Source organism: Poromitra crassiceps, assembly GCF_964638095.1.
Source record: "Poromitra crassiceps genome assembly, chromosome: 8".
NCBI classification, from domain to species: domain Eukaryota; kingdom Metazoa; phylum Chordata; class Actinopteri; order Beryciformes; family Melamphaidae; genus Poromitra; species Poromitra crassiceps.
The window spans coordinates 52,826,953-52,851,744 of record NC_139629.1 but is presented as its reverse complement, the minus strand read 5'-3'; the positions used below and the strand labels follow the sequence as shown (position 1 = coordinate 52,851,744).

Sequence of the window (24,792 nt, the reverse complement as noted above, 5' to 3'; positions counted from 1 at the left end):
CACACACACACACACACACACACACACACACACACAGCATCAGTGACAACCAGAGCCACTCAGTCTAAAGCCCGACACGCACAGGGAGCGAATCTTGACGCTCGTCAATTTCTGCCCCTATAGTGCACTGCGAGCATCAGATCTGAAATGTAGACACCACAGAATGACAGAACCATCACTATTTGGGGGAAAAGGCCACTAATTTATATGTAATCGGGCACAATTGACCGATTAAAACAATAACAATATACAATATACACACTCCTCAAACAAATCTCACGTGCCCCAGAGGCTACTTAGCAGCAGAATGCTCCTGATTTAGTGGAGGCTCTCCCCTGCATCACAGCACTCTTGTTTCTGATCAGCCTGGCTGTTTTTGTTGCTTTCGCTTTTACACACCTTACAACACACCATCCATTACATTCAACACACCATTACTTACAACACACCATCCATTACATTCTCACACATCCACTCACTTACAGCACTGATTACTGACTGACACATCCCATTGTTGTTGTTTTTTTTTAAACTTTTTTATTGGAGTTTTCAAGTTGAAAATAAAGAAAGACAAGGACAAAAAAGTTGACAGACAAAACATAAGATGGTGTACAGCGGGTTATTTTGGTCGACGATTGCACTCAGTAGGAGTTACTTGTTACTCAGACGGGGGGTCACTTTCCATTGTATATACAATCCATTTTGTCCATTTTGTTATATACTGTTCATGTCTCAGTCGCAAAGAAAATGTCAGTCTCTCCATACAATGGATCTCGTCGACTACCGAAATCCAGTCATCCGTTGATGGCCGGGTCGGTTGAAGCCATTTTCGAGTAATAGCTTTCTTGGCTGCAATCAGAAGTATTTTGAACATGTATTCGTCCTGTGCCTGAATGCCCTCCGGAATTCTACCAAGATATAGTGAAAGAAACAAGCATTCTAACTCAGTCCCAAGGATAATCCCCAGTTCTCTGGTAATCTCTTCCCAGAAGCTTTGGATCACAGGACATCCCCAGAATATGTGATAATGGTCCGCCATGGATTTACCACACATCCTCCAACATACATCTTGTCCCAGAGAGCCCCCCTGTTTGAATTTCAATTTAGGAGTCACAAAGTAGCGAATTATATTCTTCCAGGAAAATTCCCGCCAGGTTCCTGAACTAGTAGTCCTGGCCTGATCCTCCCAAATGCCATCCCAATCCTCAGTTGATATCTCCAGGCCTGACTCCATTTCCCACCTCTGTTTGACCTTAACTGTAGAGATGTTATTAGCATTTTGCAGTTTTTTATAGATTTGTGAAATAAGATATTTGTTATTATTAAATCTATATGCATCGGTAAATATATTAATCAAATTTAATTCGTTAGTTTCTTGTTTAATTTCTTTGTTATAGTAGTCTCTAACCTGGAGATATCTAAAAAAAATCTTTTTTCTCAAGATTGTAGGCATTTGCTAGGTGTTCGAAGGAATCCACGGTACCGGCCTTAATTATGGTGCAGTAAGCTGTTACCCCATTCTCTGCCCATTGCTTAAATTGTTTATCTAATCTCAAAGGTTTGAAGTCTGGGTCGTATGCCACCCATCTAAGTATTCTTGTATACTTTTCCAGGTGTAATCCCATTGTTGTTTTTGTTGCACATTTTCTAAACTTGATTACTACAAATCCTAGGCTCTGCTGTGCGGGCTCGCTAGCTCGGCCGCTGTGCGGGCTCGCTAGCTCGGCTGCTGCGTGGCCTCACCTGCTCTATTGCGCAGCGCCCATTTGCACAACTTCGCATCACTCACTGATGACATCACAATTGCTCAAGTGACCATCTCTGATCACATCATGGAGTGCACGAGTGACATCACTCAGCGCACCATTGCCAACTTTGCATCACTGATGATGTCAGTGAGTGAGTCCACACATTGACTGATGATGTCATAGACCCTGACATCATCAGTGACATCACAATTGCTCGAGTGACCATCACTAATGACATCGAGTGCTCCATTGACATCACTGATGATGTCATAGACATGGTGACATCATCAGTGACCTCATTACTGACCAAAATCGTCACAGATCTCACAACGTGGGACAAAAATCACAGACAGAAATAGACAGAACCCACTTAGTCCCTTTTATATGATGATGATGATGATTTTTCACTTTAACACCCATGTTTTTATTATCCCTTTTTGTCATGGCCTAAGAGGTGTGTGTGTGTGTGTGTGTGTGTGTGTGTGTGTGTGTGTGTGTTTCAGGTTGCCAGCAGCAGGAAAGGAAACAAGGGAAGGAAAGGAGGAGACAGGCTGCAAGAGGCGAAGAGGAGAGGAAGGATGCAGACCAAAGAGGAGGAGCTGACCCAGCAGCTGCAGCAGCTGGTGTGTGTGAGAGAGAGAGATACCCTGAGCCTGTCTCGTCCCACATTTAATTCCTATAATCCTAGTTTAATGAATAATAATGCATCATATCATTTGTTATATTCTGTGAGTTTATTTATTTTTAATCAAGTGCTGTTACCTTTGACTCAAAGTACTGTACTTGGTACTATGGATACAGGTTAGTTATTTGTTTGACAAATGGGCCATTTTAAATAGAGTCAAGTCAAGTCAAGTCAAGTTTATTTGTATAGCACATTTCATACACAGAGGCAATTCAAAGTGCTTCACATAAAATGGTTGACAGGAAAAGAAAAGAAAAGAAGAGAGTAAAACGGACATTTAAAAGCATCACAACAAAACTTAAAAAAAAAAGAGTATAAAAAGTGTATTACAGGAAAATAAACGAAAAGAAGAAATAAAATGGACATTTAAAAGCATCACAACAAAACTTAAAAAAAAAAGAGTATAAAAAAGTGCAATAGGCAGCAGGCGCAGCAGTTGCAGAAAGAGCTAAAACTTATAGAGGACTCATTGGGTTTGCATAGTAGCTGTCAGCAGTTAAAAGCGACGGTAAACATAAAAGTCTTTAGTCTATTTTTAAAAGTAAGTAAGGTTGGGGCAGATCTGAGGTCTTCAGGCAATTTGTTCCAGCTAGCAGAAGCATAGTGGGTAAATGCAGCCTTCCCGTGATTTGATTTGATCCTAGGGACAGTTAATAAGCTGGACCCTGTTGACCTAAGAGTTCTAGACGGTTCGTAGCGTGGGAGCAATTCAGCTATGTATTTTGGGCCTAGGCCATTAAGTGATTTATAGACTAATAACAGTATTTTAAAATCTATTCTCTGACACACTGGCACACTGGCAACACACTGGCAAGAGTAGATTAGATAATTATCCAGCCATCCAGGTAATGGGATCCTTTATTGGCCTATATATTGACAATATAAGACAATACAAGAATACCCCCCCTCACAAAAAATGGTGCGACCAAATCATGTGCTGTGTGACCAAATTAAAAAGTTGGTTGCACCAGCACCAGTGCTACCAGTGGAAAAGTTAAGTGTGATCCCTGCAACTGAATCAGTGAAATTATCATCAGTTAATTATTTATTGACAAATCAAAGATGGCGTCCCAAGAGGGGGCCCCAAATTCCGGTGAATGGGGTAATTTTTTTAACTAATAGATATAAACCTCCCCACATTACGTAAGGGTTAATGCCCGACGAGGTGTACATTATCACTTTTTAAGGGACGACGCGGAGGCGTGAACCGTCCGAGGCGAAGCCGAGGATGGTTTGCCTCCGCGAAGTCCCTTAAAAAGTGATAATGTACACCTCGAAGGGCATTAACCCGCTTATACCATGGTCACTTGCCAACAAAACAATAAGACCAGTCATTTATATTTCCATGTGTAATAAATAAAGCAATCTAAATGGCTAAATGTCTGTTATTCATACTGTAAATCAGTCTTCCACGAAATAAAATAGTCCCTCCCACCTCCACCAATCTCCGTTTTAAAGCCGACTCAAACGTTAACTTCATCACAGGAATGCAGGTTTAACGATGTTTTGCGTTCTACATTAAATGAAGACATTACCGTTTGGCTGCTTGCTTTATTTTGTATGATAGATACGTATTGGCCAAGTATATTAACATTTAAGAGCGAAGAGTTTCAGGAAGTGAAAAGTGCAGCGGGGGCTCGCACTGCATGCATCTCTCTCTCTCTCTCTCTCTCTCTCTCTTTCTCTCTCTCTCTCAAAGGGCTCGCCCCCGCTCGTGCACGAGCCGAGGGAAATATCCTCTTTGTCGCCGAGAAGAGCCTGGTGACGCGAGGTTAAAAATCTCCGAAACGAAAATCAAAATTGTAAATAAGAGTTATTTTTGATAAACTGAGCACACAGGGGTGATTTAAATACTTACTTTGACCGAGTCAATTTTTTTCTCAACATCCAAAATTGTCATATTAACCCTTAACGGGGGTATAGAGCTCAAACTGCTCTCCTGATAACACTGATGAAACTATGGCGCATTGATATGAACGGTGAACAGACCATTTAGCTAGGTGTCCATTATCACTGTACAATATCACTTTTTAATGGACACCTTGCAGCCAATCAGAATCGAGTATTCACCCAGACCATGGTATAAATTACATTAAGGGACTGTTCGTTATTTAGAAGGGGGGGGGGGGTCACTGGAGAGATTTGGAGTGCTCTGACATAAGAAGCTGTGACCCTTCTCTGACATTTGATATTTCTGGTGAGTGTTGAGCTAAATCACTGTGTGTTGTTTGCTAATGTTAGCCGTCAGCTATCAAGCTACTACCGCACTGAACTAACGTTAGTTTCAGACTGCTTCCTTGCATATTGTGCGCTGGGATCAGCGCTCCCCAGCGTACTTCCAGTGTTTAACGGTCGGAAAAAGATGCTAGGTGGACACAGGCCCTTAGGCCAGTCAATATATGAAAAAAGAGCACCTAACCCTAAACAAATTCATACAAAAGGTTTTTCAATGGATTCTGGTACTATTGGCCGATTGGCCACGTTAAACAACATGCTAAAAGTCTACCAAAATGAAAATTCCAGGAAAGAGGTCATTTTCAAGATGGCGGCTGCTGGGAGCTTAAAATGGCTATCTAATTTTACTATTCAACCGGTGAAGCCAGGCGATGTGTGTCGTGAGGAATTTAACTCTAAGTTTAGAAAACCAATGCAACTAGAAGGTAAAAGTATTACAAAAGGTTTATTTACAAAAACAAAGTCTCACAGACACTGTGGACCAGCCCCCATCTCCTGTCTCTGGGGACTGATCCCTTCTTCCTGTTAGCCACTTCCTTTTATAGACTTCTTCTGAAGTCCCACAACAAAGAGTAGCTTTATGCACTTAGCGCCCCCTACGCTAGAGGGGGTATAACAACATCTAAATTCTCTCTACAGTTTCCCTCCTCTTTTTACTTATTAACAGTAAAACTATTTTATTTAGAAGTTGTTATATTGAATTTCAACTTACTCTTAGTTGTATTCATCATCCCATGCCGATATATACATTCTTGTTAAAAGAAGTACACTTGACTTTGCCATATTCCCAATCCAACTCTGTACTCCTCTCTTTAGAATGCAGTGGCTTTTAAATATTTCAAATACATGCAGATTATAAACTCTGTCTGTGTACAGTCTAGAGAAGTCCTCTGCGACCCCCTCTCTTTGCTTTTGGGACATCACTTAATAAAGCCTGTATTTGAAATGTGCCTTGCTGCTATATCACTCCATGTAATGATGGACTCCTTACTAATCCAAGTTATTTACATAATATACTTCTGATAGATTGGCCTAATCTACCAGTTTAAAGTTGTTGGATCTCATTACAACTATAGCATGCTATCATTGCTAAGCTTAGACACTATACATGACTTATAACATATGAAACATTGCACTACAATCATACACTTCACTTTTCAACATTATATACAAAGTGCATACAATACAACATAAATTTCATTAGCAGTTCAAATATTTGACGTGATTGATGTCATCGTCTTCTCCATTGGCTCCATCCTATACAAGTGTGCTCTATCATTTATTTATAACAATTCAGACACTATTCAAATGATGTCATCATGGCTTTCCCATTGGCTCCTCCCCAGGTCAGATGCTAGTGAAGTGTCCTCTTGATGGCTTCCAGTATCTCGCCTCCATCTTGCACACTCACATTCGTTCACACACTCATCCATCTTAAACCCTCACATCCTGTCGATACTCATTCATTCATATTCCTAATCATATTTTGACATTCCTGGAGTCTTGAACGATCCATGTCGGTTCTCCATCTTGGTCAGCAGTTCTGCAATGCAAACAAACCTAATATCAATGTTCAATTACAATCTGATTGCCGATAAATAATATTGAGTTCGCACAGTGCTAAAATGGTGTTTGCACTCTACAGATATAACCAATTAAAGATAATACTTTTTAAAGATCAGTTTAATACCACTTTAGGTAAACTTGTACACCCAACTGGTGATGAAATTTCCACACCAACATGGAAACTATAAACACATTCTCATTTCAAAATTACAATCTTAAATACAGTAATTGGTTGAGTTTAAGAACATTGTCCAAATGACTGGATGATTGACAGATATTGATCACTGCCATGATGCCCTCCTTAAGGGAGTGCTCTTGCACAAACGTGGGAACATCATATTGGCTCCTGACCTCTGCAGCCAAAACTGTACACAACTAAGTAAACCCACAAACTTAGGGACCCAAACTAACCTAAAGCAGGCAAAGGGAATCCCAAATCAAATGACAGATAAACAGCTGAACGCACGCTTTTCCATAATACACAGTAAAGTCCCATATTATACATGTGATTTAATTTAAATTTAAGAATGTTTAGCACCTCTGACAGAACCCTGTATAACTCATTTCAGATTAGTCATATATGAAATTATTAATTTGATATTAGAATAAATCACTTGCCTGTTCATGTAGTGACTCCAGCAAGCAACACTGGACAATTTCTCTCATTATGCCGCCTTCTTTACACTTTAAATTTGTACTGCATGCATTTTCATACTCACCAAACTACGTTCCTATATTTTCATATTATTAATTGCTATAATTAATTCGCTTTATTCGCTTTATTATCAAATATTAATTGTCCAAGTTCCAGCAATGAGTCATTCCTATCTGTTCATTTGACATTTCTTCCTAAATGCCCCAATGCTCCTCTCAGTCTCCATTTTCTCTCCTGTAATGACACAAACAGCAAATTACTTTCCATTCAATGCATTTAGATTGACTTCTTATTATAGGTTGTATGACACTAACCATTCACTCCATCAATGTCATAATGCTTGTTTGTGTATGGCACTGACCACAATACGTTGAAAATCATCACATATTTTAAAAGCAACCATAGAGCTATTTCATTACATATTACACTGTACTGTAGGCCCATTATGTGTCCATTTTCCATACGACTAAGATAGAGACACATCCTCTGGCCAACTCAGCTGTAAATGAGGTTCAGCTGACAATATGCAATTATTGTGCACTAAACACAATACATACATTCCTAATATTCACATAACAACATACAATGATTGTCTGACATAATATAACATATTTATAAGAAAGATTCTGCTCACCTCTTGCTTTCTTTTGTCCAATATTACCTGTGCTATGGATCCTCCACGACTTTTGTCCAATAAACTTGGTTATGTCAATCAACTTTTCATAGTTAGTTATGAATTAGTTAGTTTGGTTAGTTATTAGTTTGTCATCAAACCACATGCCCCCAAACACACTTGGATTTAAAGTTTGCCTCACCCAACAAACATTTTCATAATTATTGTACATATTTACATGAGCTCATTTCAGTCAAGTCATTCAACAAGTCCAGTCAGCAGTCCAGTCCAACATTTTCTCTTCTTTTCCCCCTCTGAAAATTTGGATTTTTCCCTATTTTCAATTTGTCTCTCCTAATCTCTTTGAAGTCAGTCCTGTTCTCCCCGGTTCCTAAACGTCTTTGTTCTCTCTCCAGGTCTCATGATGTGACCTCAGGTCATTAGCCAAACAATAGTCTTCATGCATTTTCCTCCTCTCCTCCAGACCAGGGTAACCATCACTTCCCTGTGGTGTCCCCATCTCTCCAAGTCTCTCCAATCTGCAACAATATTTTCTTGCAACACATCACAATGGAAGAAATCATAAATCCCCTCTTCTGAAACTCCTACAGATCTATATCTAGAGTTTCATTCTCTTCATTCACATTATCATTTGATTCCATTTATAATTTGGCTCTTAACATATCTATATTTCATACTTAGGCTGTAGCTTTACTTTCATGTTCAAATGTGATATGATAAGTACTTTTCCACTTACCATGTTAAGCACTGCATTTACCGCTTCTCACTTCCGCTTCCTCCGATTATTTGTAATAGCAACGGTATAATAGACTACTTTTACCCTACAATACTTTCAATCTATGGTACAGAAGATTGCAGTCGTTCCTGCTGTTTCTGCTGCACGCAGTCAACCTATTTCTGGCTTTGAGAAAGTATATTCTCTGTGAATGAACAACTCCTTGATTATTCTTTTGTTTTGTTAAGCCCCCCTTCCTCAGCAGCCCTCCAGCTGTTGTCTCCCAGTCAACTAGTGTCTGTTCGCACCTTATCACTATGATCTCACTTCTATTAAGTGCAAATTTCACTCCATCTTGATTTTTTTTTTTTTCGAGACACATGGCTTGTATATTTTTTAATTTTGAGACTACTTATCAGACTAACGGTAATAATGATAGATTTGGAAAGTAGTAAATGTCTGCAACTCAATTAACTTTCTAATGTTTTCTAAATGTTTGTTCAGAAAAAGATTTCTCTTATTTTCCTCAGGCAGTGAATGAGCCATTCAGACCATTTGCATATAAACATGCCTTAGGCAACAAAGTCCCCTCTGCTCCTTTTAACTCTAGCTAAATGAATGAATGAAAGTTTTTCCATTCTCAAAGTAAAATGACATTTTTTCTAAAGCAAAGTAAATCTGAAATTTAGAGTTTGTATTTTCCCAGAAATTCATTTTAACCTCTCTCTCGGTACCATTTGAATCAGGAAGCTTTCTCCCGTTTCTACTCCACTCCTCCTCTGTAATAGATTTAAGCAAACAATTATAGTTAGTCGTTGCACTCACAAATAATGGAACATCTTTCTGTTTAAGATTAATCTCACAGTTACTCTATAAGGTACATTTTTCTAAATAAGAGTGACTTTTACTCAGGATGTTGATTTGCCAGATCACATTAAATGATACGACATCATTGAATTATCTTCCCCTTAATCAATTTATATTATTATTGATGACACTTTACCGCTTTAAAAGCAAAATTATTTTCTCCATCTGCAACCAGAACGTTATACACATGTATGTCAGGACCTTTCCATCAATTTAGTCATTCATTGCGTATGAAAAAGCATTATTTCCCACAAACTTCCACAACTACTTCCCCTTCCTTATGACGAAATATTATATTAGACTGAATATCAATTAAACAATACACTTAAATGTAGTTGGATTTTACCCCATGTGAAGTTCACGTCCTCCAAGTGCTTTAACTTAGTTTGTTCCTCAGTTACCTGAAAGAAAGGTTAGCTTACCCCTGTTTACAATGACAGACAGACGGCTCTTCTCTGTCTCCAAATTAGCATTTCAATCACGCTTGCTGCACGAAAAGCCTTTGATCAGCATGACTTCCAATTCTTTTCAACTCCTTTTCTGTGAACGGAAAATATTAGTACCAAAATTCTGTTGTCTTATGAGTTCCTTTTAAATGATCACCGACCAAATGTTTGTAATAGTAAAAGATCAAATTAGTTACAATTCCGGAATGGAATAATGGTTTTCCTGCCTGCAAAAGCAATGTTAGGGTTTCATCTCAGAGTTTTACATGACATCACCTCTCAGCCTACAGTCCCCTGTAAGAAAATTAGCATTTAGATTATTCCAAGTTCTCCTCCCATTTCCTGTTAAGTCTCAGAGATTCACATATCACGACAACATTGTGTAAATATAGTTATATAGTTCCTAGCTACATTCGCTGGAAACTTAGCAGTTCTTCATACTACTGTGGGTTTTTTCCAGCAGACACCCAACGTCACCTCATCTCGGCCTGTTCCTGAAATGTTAAAACCAACATTAATACGCTTTCATAATGTACATTTTTCCTGCAACGACTGCTGCATTCTCTCTTCCTCCCATGGTTCCGTTCCCTGAAACACACACAAATTATGTTAAACACAGCATAGATTTCCCACTTTTTTTATCTATTCCTTACATTGATCAAATGTATTACCTACCGTAAATTCCGGACTATAAGGCGCACCGGTCTATAAGACGCACCTTCAAAGGTGACTATTTTTTTCTTCTATAAGCCGCACCGGTCTATAAGCCGCGGGTGTTTTGATGTTTAATTACCATATGTAAGGCTTCGTGCACAGAGGGGATTGTCGGGAAAGAGATGGCTGTTTGGGGAAGCTCCCATTTATTAACATTTCAACAAAACAAGTTGCATATTTGCATAACGTATTCAAGTGTTACCATTTAGTGCAATAGTAGCTACAGAACATGTACTGTGCTGTGTAAATTTAGGGGTCCTTGGCATGAAAAAGGTTGAAAACCACTGATCTACATTATAGCCTACAGTAGTACCATAACAAAAAACAAAGCTTACAGCGCTTGACGAGGCAATATCAATGGCTAAATTAAATGTGTTTTTTTTAAAGTGCAAAATAAAGTGCCTGTAACACGACAGTAAGCGCGTAAGCCTAAAGTTGCAGTAACACGGCTGCTTAAAATATACGGTAATCAGCCTACCAGAAAAGTCATTAATCCTCGTCTTCATCTTTTAGGCTAAGGTGCAGTACACGGCTGTAACCAGAAAAGTCAAGTCATTAATCCTCATCTTCGTCTTCTTCCTGCGTACTAAAACCACCAAAGTCCTCATCTTCAGTGTCGGAAACGAACAGGCTCAGGGTGGCTTCGTCAGCCACTCTCCTCTCTCCTTCGTTGTCGCTCTCAAAACCAACGAACTCCTCTTCGTCACTGTCGGAATCGAACAGCCTCTGAAGGCCCTCAGCTGGCGGCGTCCTCCTCTTCATCACGCAGCAGTCCAGCCTTTCGGAACCCGTTGGTAATCGTGGATGTTTTGACACTCCTCCACGCTGTCAGGATCCACTGGCAAACTTGAGCCTTCAGTCGGATCTGAACGGCACCTCGGCCGTCTGCTCTCTGTGTCAACACCCTGATGCCAAGGTTACGTGCTGCTACTCGATTTCCTTCTTTCCTTCTTCTTCTCGCCGCCATCGTCGTAACACAGCCAGTTCTCCATCTTTTGAAGCATGATGTTAGATTACAACGACCTAGTTGTGTGGCTTAGCCTTCCAAAATGTTGCTGTTAGTTTTTTAGAATGTAATACATAGAATTGGGAATGTTACATTCAATTTCATTCAGACTGTCTTTCAAGCTCAATCGCTGCCTTTTTCCCCCCGGAGCGAGGGAGGAGGGAGGGTGTTTTACCGTAGTGGCTGAGAGAGAGTAGTGGCACAGTGCTCCAATCAGGTCGCGAGGCACATTTTTTGCAACATCATCCAATCAGGGTCTCGCTCTCATAATGTCTGTCTTGCTCTCGTTCTGCCTCATACCAACATCCATAGATTTTGGAGGTTCCCGAGTGGCCGTTTGCTGGAAAAATCCATAGATAAGACGCACCGTTATTTAAGCCGCAGGGGGCAAAAAAGGCCAAAAAACGGGAAAAAAGCCGCGGCTTATAGTCCGGAATTTACGGTAATTATATAAGTTCTAACCCTGCACACTTTAATGCTTTACTTCGTAAATGCATTTATGTTACCGCTGCTGTCACACCTAACATGTTACACATTCATACATATAATTAACACATTTCATCTTATACACAAACACCCCGCGGGACACAGACAATCTAATGCATCCAAAATCTGCAATTTATTGTACCATCTCAACAACTAAATATAATGGCAGTTAAAAGTGGTCCCTCTGTTATACAATTACATGTAGCTTCCAGCTCTCTACCCTTCTTCATTCAAATTGCCTCGAGCGCCCAACACACTTTTTGCCCCCATTTAGTTAAGGTATGGCTAATCAATTTATTTTCCTATTTTGCTTCTCATCTATATAGCTCCCCAAACTATTTATGCCTCACCAATGAGGTTTAAATTTGCCTCTCCAATGAGGCTTACCCCTCCAATGGGGTTTACATTTGCACCCATGTGCAAAGTTCCCTTGCTCAGAGCCAGTCCCTGAAAGATTTAGGAGATTCAAGCTTCTTTGGGCACATTAACCATACTACACCAGGCCGTGATAGATTCTTAAAATCATATTCACAGGCTTTGTTCCCGTTCTGCGTCTCTCTGGTTATCTACTATTGTCTAAAATGGACATAAATTGGAACCTCCATATAAGGACTCAAAACATGGATATGATACATATTTTAGACAATCCTGTGCCCTCTAGTCTATTTGACCACTCTCCAAGCCTTCTCTCCATAACTCCTCCCCTTTGGCCTTACCTGAGTCTCTCTCTCCCTCTCCCGGGGAGGCTTTTTGTTAGCATAGCCACTGCTATCTCTGAAGCTAACTTTTCTTAATGTGCACATAGGCTATCAGACTTCCATGTACCGAAGACTGACCATTTCTCAAAAATGATTCAGAACTTGTGTTCGAATTATGTACGTTCAATAGTCTGTCTGCCTCCATCTGATTCAATTTGGATCGAATATGAATATCTTATCAGGCCGTGCACTCCACTTTTAGGACTCTCCGGTCCTTCTTGGCCCATATTCCCTATGGCCTGTCCACTAGAGGCTGGGGCCATTTCATCCCACCTCTATGTTATTTATATAGCGCGCTCTTCCACTGCCGGCGGTCTGTAAATCACGACTTCTTTTTTTAATTTTCCGGGCTTCAATACAGATTATCAATGTATTGATCATCCTAACTCCCAAAGTTTTCATCAAAATAATCTTAACTCTAAATTCTCATCTTGCATTTAAACGTCTTAACTTTTCTTATCTACATCCCAAATACTTCTTAAATTTTTAGTAGGCCTATACAATACCTTTGCAGATTCTGAATACATCAATAATCAAGGTGGCATGAACACTGTTTTCTCTACTTGCTAAACATAGCTTTTAACTCTAATAACACTAGTTAGCGTTTAATCTACGCTCTCTTTCTTTATCTTGTTCATACACAACACTGATGATTATTGCCTACATTTAAACAACCCCAACATACATTACCGGTATTACTACAATTACACACAGATAAACCGCTTTATATACATTGGAAAAGCATGTTTTTCAGTTTAGAGCCAGCATGGTCCAGCCATACTTAGCTACAGTAGCCTATATGCATGGTGTGAAATAACCCCAAATTAACATTAGCTACAGTAGACCCCAAGAAAATCAAATTATAGTTAATTAAACTTTAGACATTAACTTTACAGAACTTCCCCGATGTGGCAGAAATATTGTACCCTCCATTTCCTTTTACCTTCCTCCCCCCAGGAGAAACTATTTAGCAGGCTGAAGTTAGAGGCCTTTGTTCTCGCTGCCTTTTGTTCTACAGCCCTGCTAACATACCACCCCCGCTCTCTCTGCCTAACTTTTCAAGCCACCTTCCTATAAAACACAGCAACATTTAACAAAATACAAACTTAACCAAACACATTAAGCTGAGAGATTTGACTTTTGAACACAACGTAGACTTTAAATTAACTTGTTTTACCACATGTTTCTGATTTAAGAACCCAGGCCTGTTCACACAGACAGGAGAGGCCTACCCCCATTTCTCCTCCCCCCTCTGTGCAAACCGGCCCTTTGTTCCTGTCTGCAGTCCTGTACAAACTCTCTCATCTTAAGGAATACTTTATATATTTACAAACTAGTTTTCATAGACTTTGCTTCTGTAAACACAATCAAAACAATACTCGCCTCCTGTTGACTTTTGCTCCTTTGCTGAGTTGTCCATCCTGCGTTGTGCACTTCCACAAGAAAAAGACATCCAGCAAGCTACTAAAATCTCCCAGTATCCCTCCTCGAACCGGGTTTCGGACACCAAACTGTCGTGAGGAATTTAACTCTAAGTTTAGAAAACCAATGCAACTAGAAGGTAAAAGTATTACAAAAGGTTTATTTACAAAAACAAAGTCTCACAGACACTGTGGACCAGCCCCCATCTCCTGTCTCTGGGGACTGATCCCTTCTTCCTGTTAGCCACTTCCTTTTATAGACTTCTTCTGAAGTCCCACAACAAAGAGTAGCTTTATGCACTTAGCGCCCCCTACGCTAGAGGGGGTATAACAACATCTAAATTCTCTCTACATGTGTCTACGAGCCCGCAAACCGGGCAATTTCCATAACTGCACCTACTGTATGTCGCATCATCTCCAGAGTCTCCAGCGTAGGAATTGATTTCTAGTTATTATAATGTGTGTGTGGCGTGTGTGTGTGTGTGTGTGTGTGTGTGTGTGTGTGTGTGTGTCTAGGATCTGTCCAGCAGAGCAGCAGCCAGTGGAACCGGCCTGGTTTACAGTGAAACCTTCACTCACCATACAAACCTATGGGAACCCAGGTACCCCCCTTCACTTACCATACAAACCTATGGGAACCCAGGTACCCCCCTTCACTTACCATACAAACCTATGGGAACCCAGGCACCCCCCTTCACTTACCATACAAACCTATGGGAACCCAGGCACCCCCCTTCACTCACCATACAAACCTATGGGAACCCAGGTACCCCCCTTCACCCACCATACAAACCTATGGGAACCCAGGTACCCCCCTTCACTCACCATACAAACCTATGGGAACCCAGGTACCCCCCCTTCACTTACCATACAAACCTATGGGAACCCAGGTACCCCCCCTTCACTTACCATACAAACCTATGGGAACCCAGGTACCCCCCTTCACTCACCATACAAACCTATGGGAACCCAGGTACCCCCCTTCACTTATCATACAAACCTATGGGAACCCAGGTACCCCCCTTCACTTACCATACAAACCTATGGGAACCCAGGTACCCCCCTTCACTTACCATACAAACCTATGGGAACCCAGGTACCCCCCTTCACTTATCATACAAACCTATGGGAACCCAGGTACCCCCCTTCACTTACCATACAAACCTATGGGAACCCAGGCACCCCCCTTCACTTACCATACAAACCTATGGGAACCCAGGTACCCCCCTTCACTTATCATACAAACCTATGGGAACCCAGGTACCCCCCTTCACTTATCATACAAACCTATGGGAACCCAGGCACCCCCCTTCACTCACCATACAAACCTATGGGAACCCAGGTACCCCCTTCACTTATCATACAAACCTATGGGAACCCAGGTACCCCCTTCACTTATCATACAAACCTATGGGAACCCAGGTACCCCCTTCACTTATCATACAAACCTATGGGAACCCAGGTACCCCCCTTCACTTATCATACAAACCTATGGGAACTCAGGTACCCCCTTCACTTACCATACAAACCTATGGGAACTCAGGTACCCCCTTCACCCACCATACAAACCTATGGGAACTCAGGTACCCCCCTTCACTCACCATACAAACATATGGGAACTCAGGTACCCCCTTCACTTACCATACAAACCTATGGGAACTCAGGTACCCCCTTCACCCACCATACAAACCTATGGGAACCCAGGTACCCCCTTCACCCACCATACAAACCTATGGGAACCCAGGTACCCCCTTCACTTTACAAACCTATGGGAACCCAGGTACCCCCCCTTCACTTATCATACAAACCTATGGGAACTCAGGTACCCCCCTTCACTCACCATACAAACCTATGGGAACTCAGGTACCCCCCTTCACTCACCATACAAACCTATGGGAACTCAGGTACCCCCCTTCACTCACCATACAAACCTATGGGAACCCAGGTACCCCCTTCACTTTACAAACCTATGGGAACCCAGGTACCCCCCCTTCACTTATCATACAAACCTATGGGAACTCAGGTACCCCCTTCACTTATCATACAAACCTATGGGAACTCAGGTACCCCCCCTTCACTCACCATACAAACCTATGGGAACTCAGGTACCCCCCTTCACTCACCATACAAACCTATGGGAACCCAGGTACCCCCTTCACCCACCATACAAACCTATGGGAACCCAGGTACCCCCTTCACTTTACAAACCTATGGGAACCCAGGTACCCCCCCTTCACTTATTATACAAACCTATGGGAACCCAGGTACCCCCTTCACTTATCATACAAACCTATGGGAACCCAGGTACCCCCTTCACTTATCATACAAACCTATGGGAACCCAGGTACCCCCTTCACTCACCATACAAACCTATGGGAACCCAGGTACCCCCCTTCACTCACCATACAAACCTATGGGAACCCAGGTACCCCCCTTCACTCACCATACAAACCTATGGGAACTCAGGTACCCCCCTTCACTCACCATACAAACCTATGGGAACCCAGGTACCCCCCTTCACTCACCATACAAACCTATGGGAACCCAGGTACCCCCTTCACTCACCATACAAACCTATGGGAACCCAGGTACCCCCTTCACTCACCATACAAACCTATGGGAACCCAGGTACCCCCCCTTCACTCACCATACAAACCTATGGGAACCCAGGTACCCCCCTTCACTCACCATACAAACCTATGGGAACCCAGGTACCCCCCCTTCACTTACCATACAAACCTATGGGAACCCAGGTACCCCCCCTTCACTTACCATACAAACCTATGGGAACCCAGGTACCCCCCCTTCACTTACCATACAAACCTATGGGAACCCAGGTACCCCCCTTCACTCACCATACAAACCTATGGGAACCCAGGTACCCCCCTTCACTTATCATACAAACCTATGGGAACCCAGGTACCCCCCTTCACTTACCATACAAACCTATGGGAACCCAGGTACCCCCCTTCACTTACCATACAAACCTATGGGAACCCAGGTACCCCCCTTCACTTATCATACAAACCTATGGGAACCCAGGTACCCCCCTTCACTTACCATACAAACCTATGGGAACCCAGGCACCCCCCTTCACTTACCATACAAACCTATGGGAACCCAGGTACCCCCCTTCACTTATCATACAAACCTATGGGAACCCAGGTACCCCCCTTCACTTATCATACAAACCTATGGGAACCCAGGCACCCCCCTTCACTCACCATACAAACCTATGGGAACCCAGGTACCCCCTTCACTTATCATACAAACCTATGGGAACCCAGGTACCCCCTTCACTTATCATACAAACCTATGGGAACCCAGGTACCCCCTTCACTTATCATACAAACCTATGGGAACCCAGGTACCCCCCTTCACTTATCATACAAACCTATGGGAACTCAGGTACCCCCTTCACTTACCATACAAACCTATGGGAACTCAGGTACCCCCTTCACCCACCATACAAACCTATGGGAACTCAGGTACCCCCCTTCACTCACCATACAAACATATGGGAACTCAGGTACCCCCTTCACTTACCATACAAACCTATGGGAACTCAGGTACCCCCTTCACCCACCATACAAACCTATGGGAACCCAGGTACCCCCTTCACCCACCATACAAACCTATGGGAACCCAGGTACCCCCTTCACTTTACAAACCTATGGGAACCCAGGTACCCCCCCTTCACTTATCATACAAACCTATGGGAACTCAGGTACCCCCCTTCACTCACCATACAAACCTATGGGAACTCAGGTACCCCCCTTCACTCACCATACAAACCTATGGGAACTCAGGTACCCCCCTTCACTCACCATACAAACCTATGGGAACCCAGGTACCCCCTTCACTTTACAAACCTATGGGAACCCAGGTACCCCCCCTTCACTTATCATACAAACCTATGGGAACTCAGGTACCCCCTTCACTTATCATACAAACCTATGGGAACTCAGGTACCCCCCCTTCACTCACCATACAAACCTATGGGAACTCAGGTACCCCCCTTCACTCACCATACAAACCTATGGGAACCCAGGTACCCCCTTCACCCACCATACAAACCTATGGGAACCCAGGTACCCCCTTCACTTTACAAACCTATGGGAGCCCAGGTACCCCCCCTTCACTTATCATACAAACCTATGGGAACCCAGGTACCCCCTTCACTTATCATACAAACCTATGGGAACCCAGGTACCCCCTTCACTTATCATACAAACCTATGGGAACCCAGGTACCCCCTTCACTCACCATACAAACCTATGGGAACCCAGGTACCCCCCTTCACTCACCATACAAACCTATGGGAACCCAGGTACCCCCCTTCACTCACCATACAAACCTATGGGAACTCAGGTACCCCCCTTCACTCACCATACAAACCTATGGGAACCCAGGTACCCCCCTTCACTCACCATACAAACCTATGGGAACCCAGGTACCCCCTTCACTCACCATACAAACCTATGGGAACCCAGGTACCCCCTTCACTCACCATACAAACCTATGGGAACCCAGGTACCCCCCCTTCACTCACCATACAAACCTATGGGAACCCAGGTACCCCCCTTCACTTACCATACAAACCTATGGGAACCCAGGTACCCCCTTCACTTATCATACAAACCTATGGGAACCCAGGTACCCCCCTTCACTTACCATACAAACCTATGGGAACCCAGGTACCCCCTTCACTCACCATACAAACCTATGGGAACCCAGGTACCCCCCTTCACTCACCATACAAACCTATGGGAACCCAGGTACCCCCCTTCACTTACCATACAAACCTATGGGAACCCAGGTACCCCCCTTCACTCACCATACAAACCTATGGGAACCCAGGTACCCCCTTCACTCACCATACAAACCTATGGGAACCCAGGTACCCCCCTTCACTCACCATACAAACCTATGGGAACCCAGGTACCCCCCTTCACTTACCATACAAACCTATGGGAACCCAGGTACCCCCCTTCACTTACCATACAAACCTATGGGAACCCAGGTACCTCCTTCACCCACCATACAAACCTATGGGAACCCAGGTACCCCCCTTCACTCACCATACAAACCTATGGGAACCCAGGTACCCCCCTTCACTTACCATACAAACCTATGGGAACCCAGGTACCCCCCTTCACTTACCATACAAACCTATGGGAACCCAGGTACCCCCTTCACCCACCATACAAACCTATGGGAACCCAGGTACCCCCCTTCACTCACCATACAAACCTATGGGAACCCAGGTACCCCCCTTCACTTACCATACAAACCTATGGGAACCCAGGTACCCCCCTTCACTTACCATACAAACCTATGGGAACCCAGGTACCCCCTTCACCTACCATACAAACCTATGGGAACCCAGGTACCCCCTTCACTCACCATACAAACCTATGGGAACCCAGGTACCCCCTTCACTCACCATACAAACCTATGGGAACCCAGGTACCCCCCTTCACTCACCATACAAACCTATGGGAACCCAGGTACCCCCCTTCACTTACCATACAAACCTATGGGAACCCAGGTACCCCCCTTCACTTACCATACAAACCTATGGGAACCCAGGTACCCCCTTCACCTACCATACAAACCTATGGGAACCCAGGTACCCCCTTCACTCACCATACAAACCTATGGGAACCCAGGTACCCCCTTCACTCACCATACAAACCTATGGGAACCCAGGTACCCCCCTTCACTCACCATACAAACCTATGGGAACCCAGGTACCCCCCCCCCCCTGGCTCTATGTGAGGTCATGTGATCAGAATGGTTTTTCCAGGCTAATACCCCATAGTGAATATTGTGTGTTTTGTGTTCAGTCACCCAGAGAGTCCAGACAGAGTGACAGCTGTGATGGCCGAGGTGGAGAGACAGGGCCTGCTGTCTCACTGCGTCAGGGTGGAGGTGAGACACATCTGACCTCTGAGGGACAGACTGCCTGACTTGCTGTCTGTGTGTGTGTCTGACTGACTGACAATGCCTAGAGCAGTGGTTCTCAACAGGTGTAGCCTCAGGACCCACTATTTTCCTTGTCATGAAGTCGCGACCCAAATTTCAGATTTTTTTTTAAACCACTCAAATTTATTGCACAAAAATAGCACATTAATTTAATACACAATGCCTTCATGCACTGTTATAAACCTCAAATGAACAAAAAAGTGCAACAGAAGTGCAACTAGGGCTAAAAACCAATTTAAATAAGGCAGACTTGAATTACAGGCCTATATGTTTTTAAATTTAAACAAGTCAAACAGACAGACAACTCCTTAAAGGACGGCTTTCCCGTGGGGAATATGAATATATATTAAATCTCACGCCCCTAAGGTTTTTGAATCCGTTTAAATTTTTGAAATTGGTTGTTTACAGCCAGAGATATCAACCATCTCTCACATTATTTCCATGACGCTCTGACGCAAAACGCGTCGGGGCGACAAGTCCAGCCTTGCGGAAGTCGAGCACCTATGAACTACAGTGTTGTGGGCCTGTGCCGCAATAGTCCCGCCTCTAGAGGTCCTCCACGCCCCTTCAGAGGTCTTGAAGAAAAACAAAAGGCAGCCATCTTTTTCCACCGCCTAGCCTATGGTAGCTAATATTAGCTTCCCATAGCTCCTTGCAAAGAGACCATATCTCGGGAACGGAAGCACGTACAGACACGGGACTGGCGGCATTGGAAAGCTCGTCAAATTTTACATCTAGTAGTAGGTGCGTTGAAGTAACGAAATCAACGCTGAGCAATGTACCCGTTTTTACACATTTTTACATGAAATAGTTACAACATCAGATGCGCGTAACTCCTTGGAAAATGCCTTAAAATGCATGAATTTTTTTTTATGAAGACATCTCCCGACATATATACTTCGGTTTAAATTTGGTGCAATTTGGAGGCAATTTTATTTTTGATTTTTTTCTTGTTCTACTAAATGTTTTTATGTCGAAGCCTTCTTCTTCTTCTTCTTCTTCTTCTTTGACTTTTATGGTGGTTGGCAAGCATATATGTGCATTACCGCCACCTACTGGAGTTTGATATCAGCCAAATGCCTGAGGGGTGGGCGTGGAAACGAAGGCCACGCGAGCCCAGTGCATTGTGGGAAATGTAGGATTTCGGGTTGGTTGGTTCTTCCACTTTGCAGTTTCTGCTTAAAGCCCTCCCAGGGCTTGAGGCCAGACGGTCCCGCAGAACGAAATGAAATGTGAGTTCACGTGACCGGCTGGTTTACCAGGCTAGCTACCAGCCGCGTCAAGTGTACTTGTAAGACTTGCGTGTGGAATCCCACGCAAGGGGTCCATGAAAAGTCAGCTGAGCAAGTTACTCGTCGCTCCCAACCTCATCTAAGTAGGCCAGAAATGGGTCCCAGATAATTGTGAATTTCCCAAGTGAATTGGTCCTCAGGAACCGGAGTCTCTCCATATGAATAACCGAAACCATGTCTGTCAACCACAGCTGAAAAGAAAGTGGAGAGGGGGACTTCCACTCCTTCAGAATGAGTCTCTTGGCGACAGTCGTCCCCTGCGTCAGAGACTGTTGTACAGCCGTAGGGAGGAGCAGAGAGGATTCTGAGCAGCCGAAGATGGCGAGTTCCGCCTCCGGCTGAAGGGTTATTTTATAGGCCAATCATATAGAGTACTAATCAAATATTTTGGCCCAGCGCTCGCTCCCCGCTGTGCTGTAGTTTATTCAATAAACAGATTCTCCTGTCTTTTTTTCCACACTATCATATTTAGGGGGGCAAATTGTCCCCTTGCCCCCCCCCCCCCCCCCCCTACTTCCGGCACCTATGTTTCAGACAAGTCAACATCAAGTCCCTCCTGCCACACCAATCCTTTCAGTAGGGGCCCTGATACAGTACAGTCATCAAACAGACACACAAATCTAGAGATAAAATGCCTGGATTGAGAGGGGATTAACATCACATTAAAAAAAGCATGTTCATTTGGGAGAACTACAAAATCAGGAATCTTGTATCGAACATCCCCCCCCACTATTGTTTGTTCTCGCTTAAACCAAATGTTTTATGGTCACTCAGGGCAGGGCTACCAGGCGGGTAGGTGGCTCTGCATCATGCAAACACCTTGGTGAGAGTGTCTGCCCTGACACTAGCAATTTATTTGTTTATTTGGAAGGGACAGCATATGTTAATGAACAATACATACATGATGTAATGTAAATTAGGGGTGTCAAAAATAATAGATTATAAAATGCATCGCGATGCGGACGTGCACGATTCTGCATCGTTTCACAAATGTCAAAAATCGTTTTTTTTTTTTTTTTTTTTTTATAATAAAATAAAATATAATGGAAGTACATGCAGTTGTTTATTTTAATTATGGATCATAATACAATGCAATTCCAAATGCACTTTTATTTTAACACATTCACTGCCAACAACGTATGAACACGTTTTCAGAATCCAGCTGTTCCCTGCCAACAACGTGTTTACACGTTTTTGGCATCGATTTTTTTTTTTTGACGGTGGGTTGTGCATCTAAGCCTTTTACATCTCTTATATAATTATTGGAGCCACCGAACGTTTACAACCCATTCCACCGACCCACTAAGTGGCAACAGTGCTCTCCTGGCTAGAGAAAGGAAAGCATTTTTTTAACTTGTCAAGCCATTCTCAGCCCAGCCATTCTCCTTTTCGCGCTGATTGCTGGCGATGCGGGATTGCAAATTTACATAATAGATTCAGCCGATCTACTATGATCGGGTGATAGATTACAGGTGGAGGAACACACTTTGAAACACGCAGCATAAATATGACCAGAATCGCAAAAGCTTCTCTCAACCAAAACTCCAAACGAGCGAGTCCATCCCGACTTCCTCAAACAGCGGCCCAGACATGCAGGCACAGGAGAGCAGCAAAGCACTGACTGGTGACAAGCTTGTCCGCCCACGGAGGGCGGAGTTGAAGCAACTCGAGAGGGAGGGAGAGAGAGAGAGAGAGAGAGAGAGAGAGAGAGAGAGGGAGGGAGAGCGAGAGGGAGGGAGAGAGAGAGAGAGAGCGAGAGGGGGAGGGAGAGAGAGAGAGAGAGAGCCAAAAATGAATGGTTAAAGCGACAGTTCCATCCAATTTCACAAAAAGCCGTTTATCTCTGAATATTCTTTTTCACGCTAAAACCATGCTGTATTCAACTGCTAATGCTTACATAACTACTAACTCTACAAACTAACTCTTTTAGACAGAGAAAGTACACATTCTATTAGTACTTTTGAGATATTGTATGTTCACAAACTCCAAGCTGAAACGAATCCTCGGCTCTTATAAAATGAGCCATAATCCTCAAAAAACGGCTTGGCAGAAGCTACCTACAGCAAAAAAAAAACGTCTGGCAGTCAATGTGTTAAAAGTAGCCACACAGTGAGAAAAAAGAAAGTGAGAAAAAATAAATCATGTATTGCGGAAAAAAGTGATGCATCGATTTAAGATGCATCGAGATGCATCGATAATCGTAATCGAATCGAATTGTAGCCCTCTGAATCGTAATCGAATCGAATCGTGAGGCCAGTGAAGATTCACAGCCCTAATGTAAATACACCAGATTTTAGCAAGAATGCTATGTATGCACTGTAGCATTTAAACGGATGAAAAGCCATGTCGATTCCTCAAACTTCTTTCTTTGAGCCGTGAACTCCTGGATGCAGGTTTTACTTTCCAGGTTCCACTGGCAGATAGAACAGTCATGACATGTGGGGGACAAGATGAGTTTTCAGGTTAAAGGGCGTCAATCAGACACCAAGGATAGTGCATTCAGTAACCATCAGTAACTGCTTTCTCCTAAAGCTTCAACCTGACTTGGATCTCTGTTATGACTGCCTCCTGCTGCCTGGGATGGGCTGAACATTTACTAAAAAAAAATAGTACTTGTTCATAGTGTAGTGGGTCTCATATGCTGACAAGCACATAATACTGGATCTATAAATTGATATGGCACCACAGCTCAAGCGACATGCTTTAGTTTTGGCTGTAGATGACAGTATATATAACCTTTATTTAACTAAGAAGTCACATTAAGATTAAAACCATGTTTACAAGTGAGACCTAGCCAAGACAGGGTCAGATAGCAACATCAAAACACACAGCAGTAGTACAGCAGATCAGGCTTCTATCAAAGCCTTGTGAAGCTGACATCATTCATAATGCATTATGAAGTCTGTCTACACAGTCAAATGAGAAGAATGATATCACACAGTGTCAGACTCCAATGCTTCACGTACAGTACAAACATTTACCACTGCAAATGTATCTATTTTTGGCATGGTATTGTTTCATTGGTGTTGATGTGACTGCACCTCACAAACCTTGTGATAATAAAAACTAACTTTAACAAGGAATCTAGCATTTAGATACAAGACAAACTACTGTTGCAAGGTCACGTTAACCCAGTTATAGTCAGTTTACAGAGAGCTAGAGAGACTGAAGTGCAGCTGGAAGCTATAGGCCTAGATCAATTTGACCAAACTATAGGCAAAGGAACCCGACTACATTTGGGGAGATTCGCCTACTTGCCATATTTCCGATAGTAAGTCGAGACGTTAGATTCCTTTCTCTTCTCTGTAAGTGCAATAGAGAAGTTAGTGACCTGGTAGTTAGCTACACCTTCTTAACTTGTAATATGTAAAACACATGTAGGCTCACTTAGCGAGTTAATGTCCACAGAGGAATGGAAGGTAACGCAATATATACTTCGGTCAGAATTAAAAAAAAATATATATATATTGTAAAAACCAAACTTTATTGCACTTTGATTTTGAAGACAAAATCACTCAACCGGAAATGAAACTGTGAAAACTTGTTGCCTAATCGACGGAGATGGCCGGCTACAAC

At 42.9% G+C, this 24,792-nt stretch overlaps 1 protein-coding gene across 1 annotated transcript in view; it reads left to right on the top strand.

Annotated features, from left to right (window-relative positions):
• hdac6 (histone deacetylase 6) overlaps window positions 1–24,792 on the top strand; it is a gene marked incomplete at its 5' end in the record, with an annotated part of 90,724 nt that overhangs the window by 2,729 nt on the left and 63,203 nt on the right. The window contains 3 exons of the mRNA XM_083641306.1: window positions 2,252–2,371; window positions 14,453–14,538; window positions 19,786–19,870. Coding sequence (XP_083497432.1) covers window positions 2,252–2,371; window positions 14,453–14,538; window positions 19,786–19,870 — 291 coding nt within the window. The remainder of the gene's footprint in view (window positions 1–2,251; window positions 2,372–14,452; window positions 14,539–19,785; window positions 19,871–24,792) is intronic.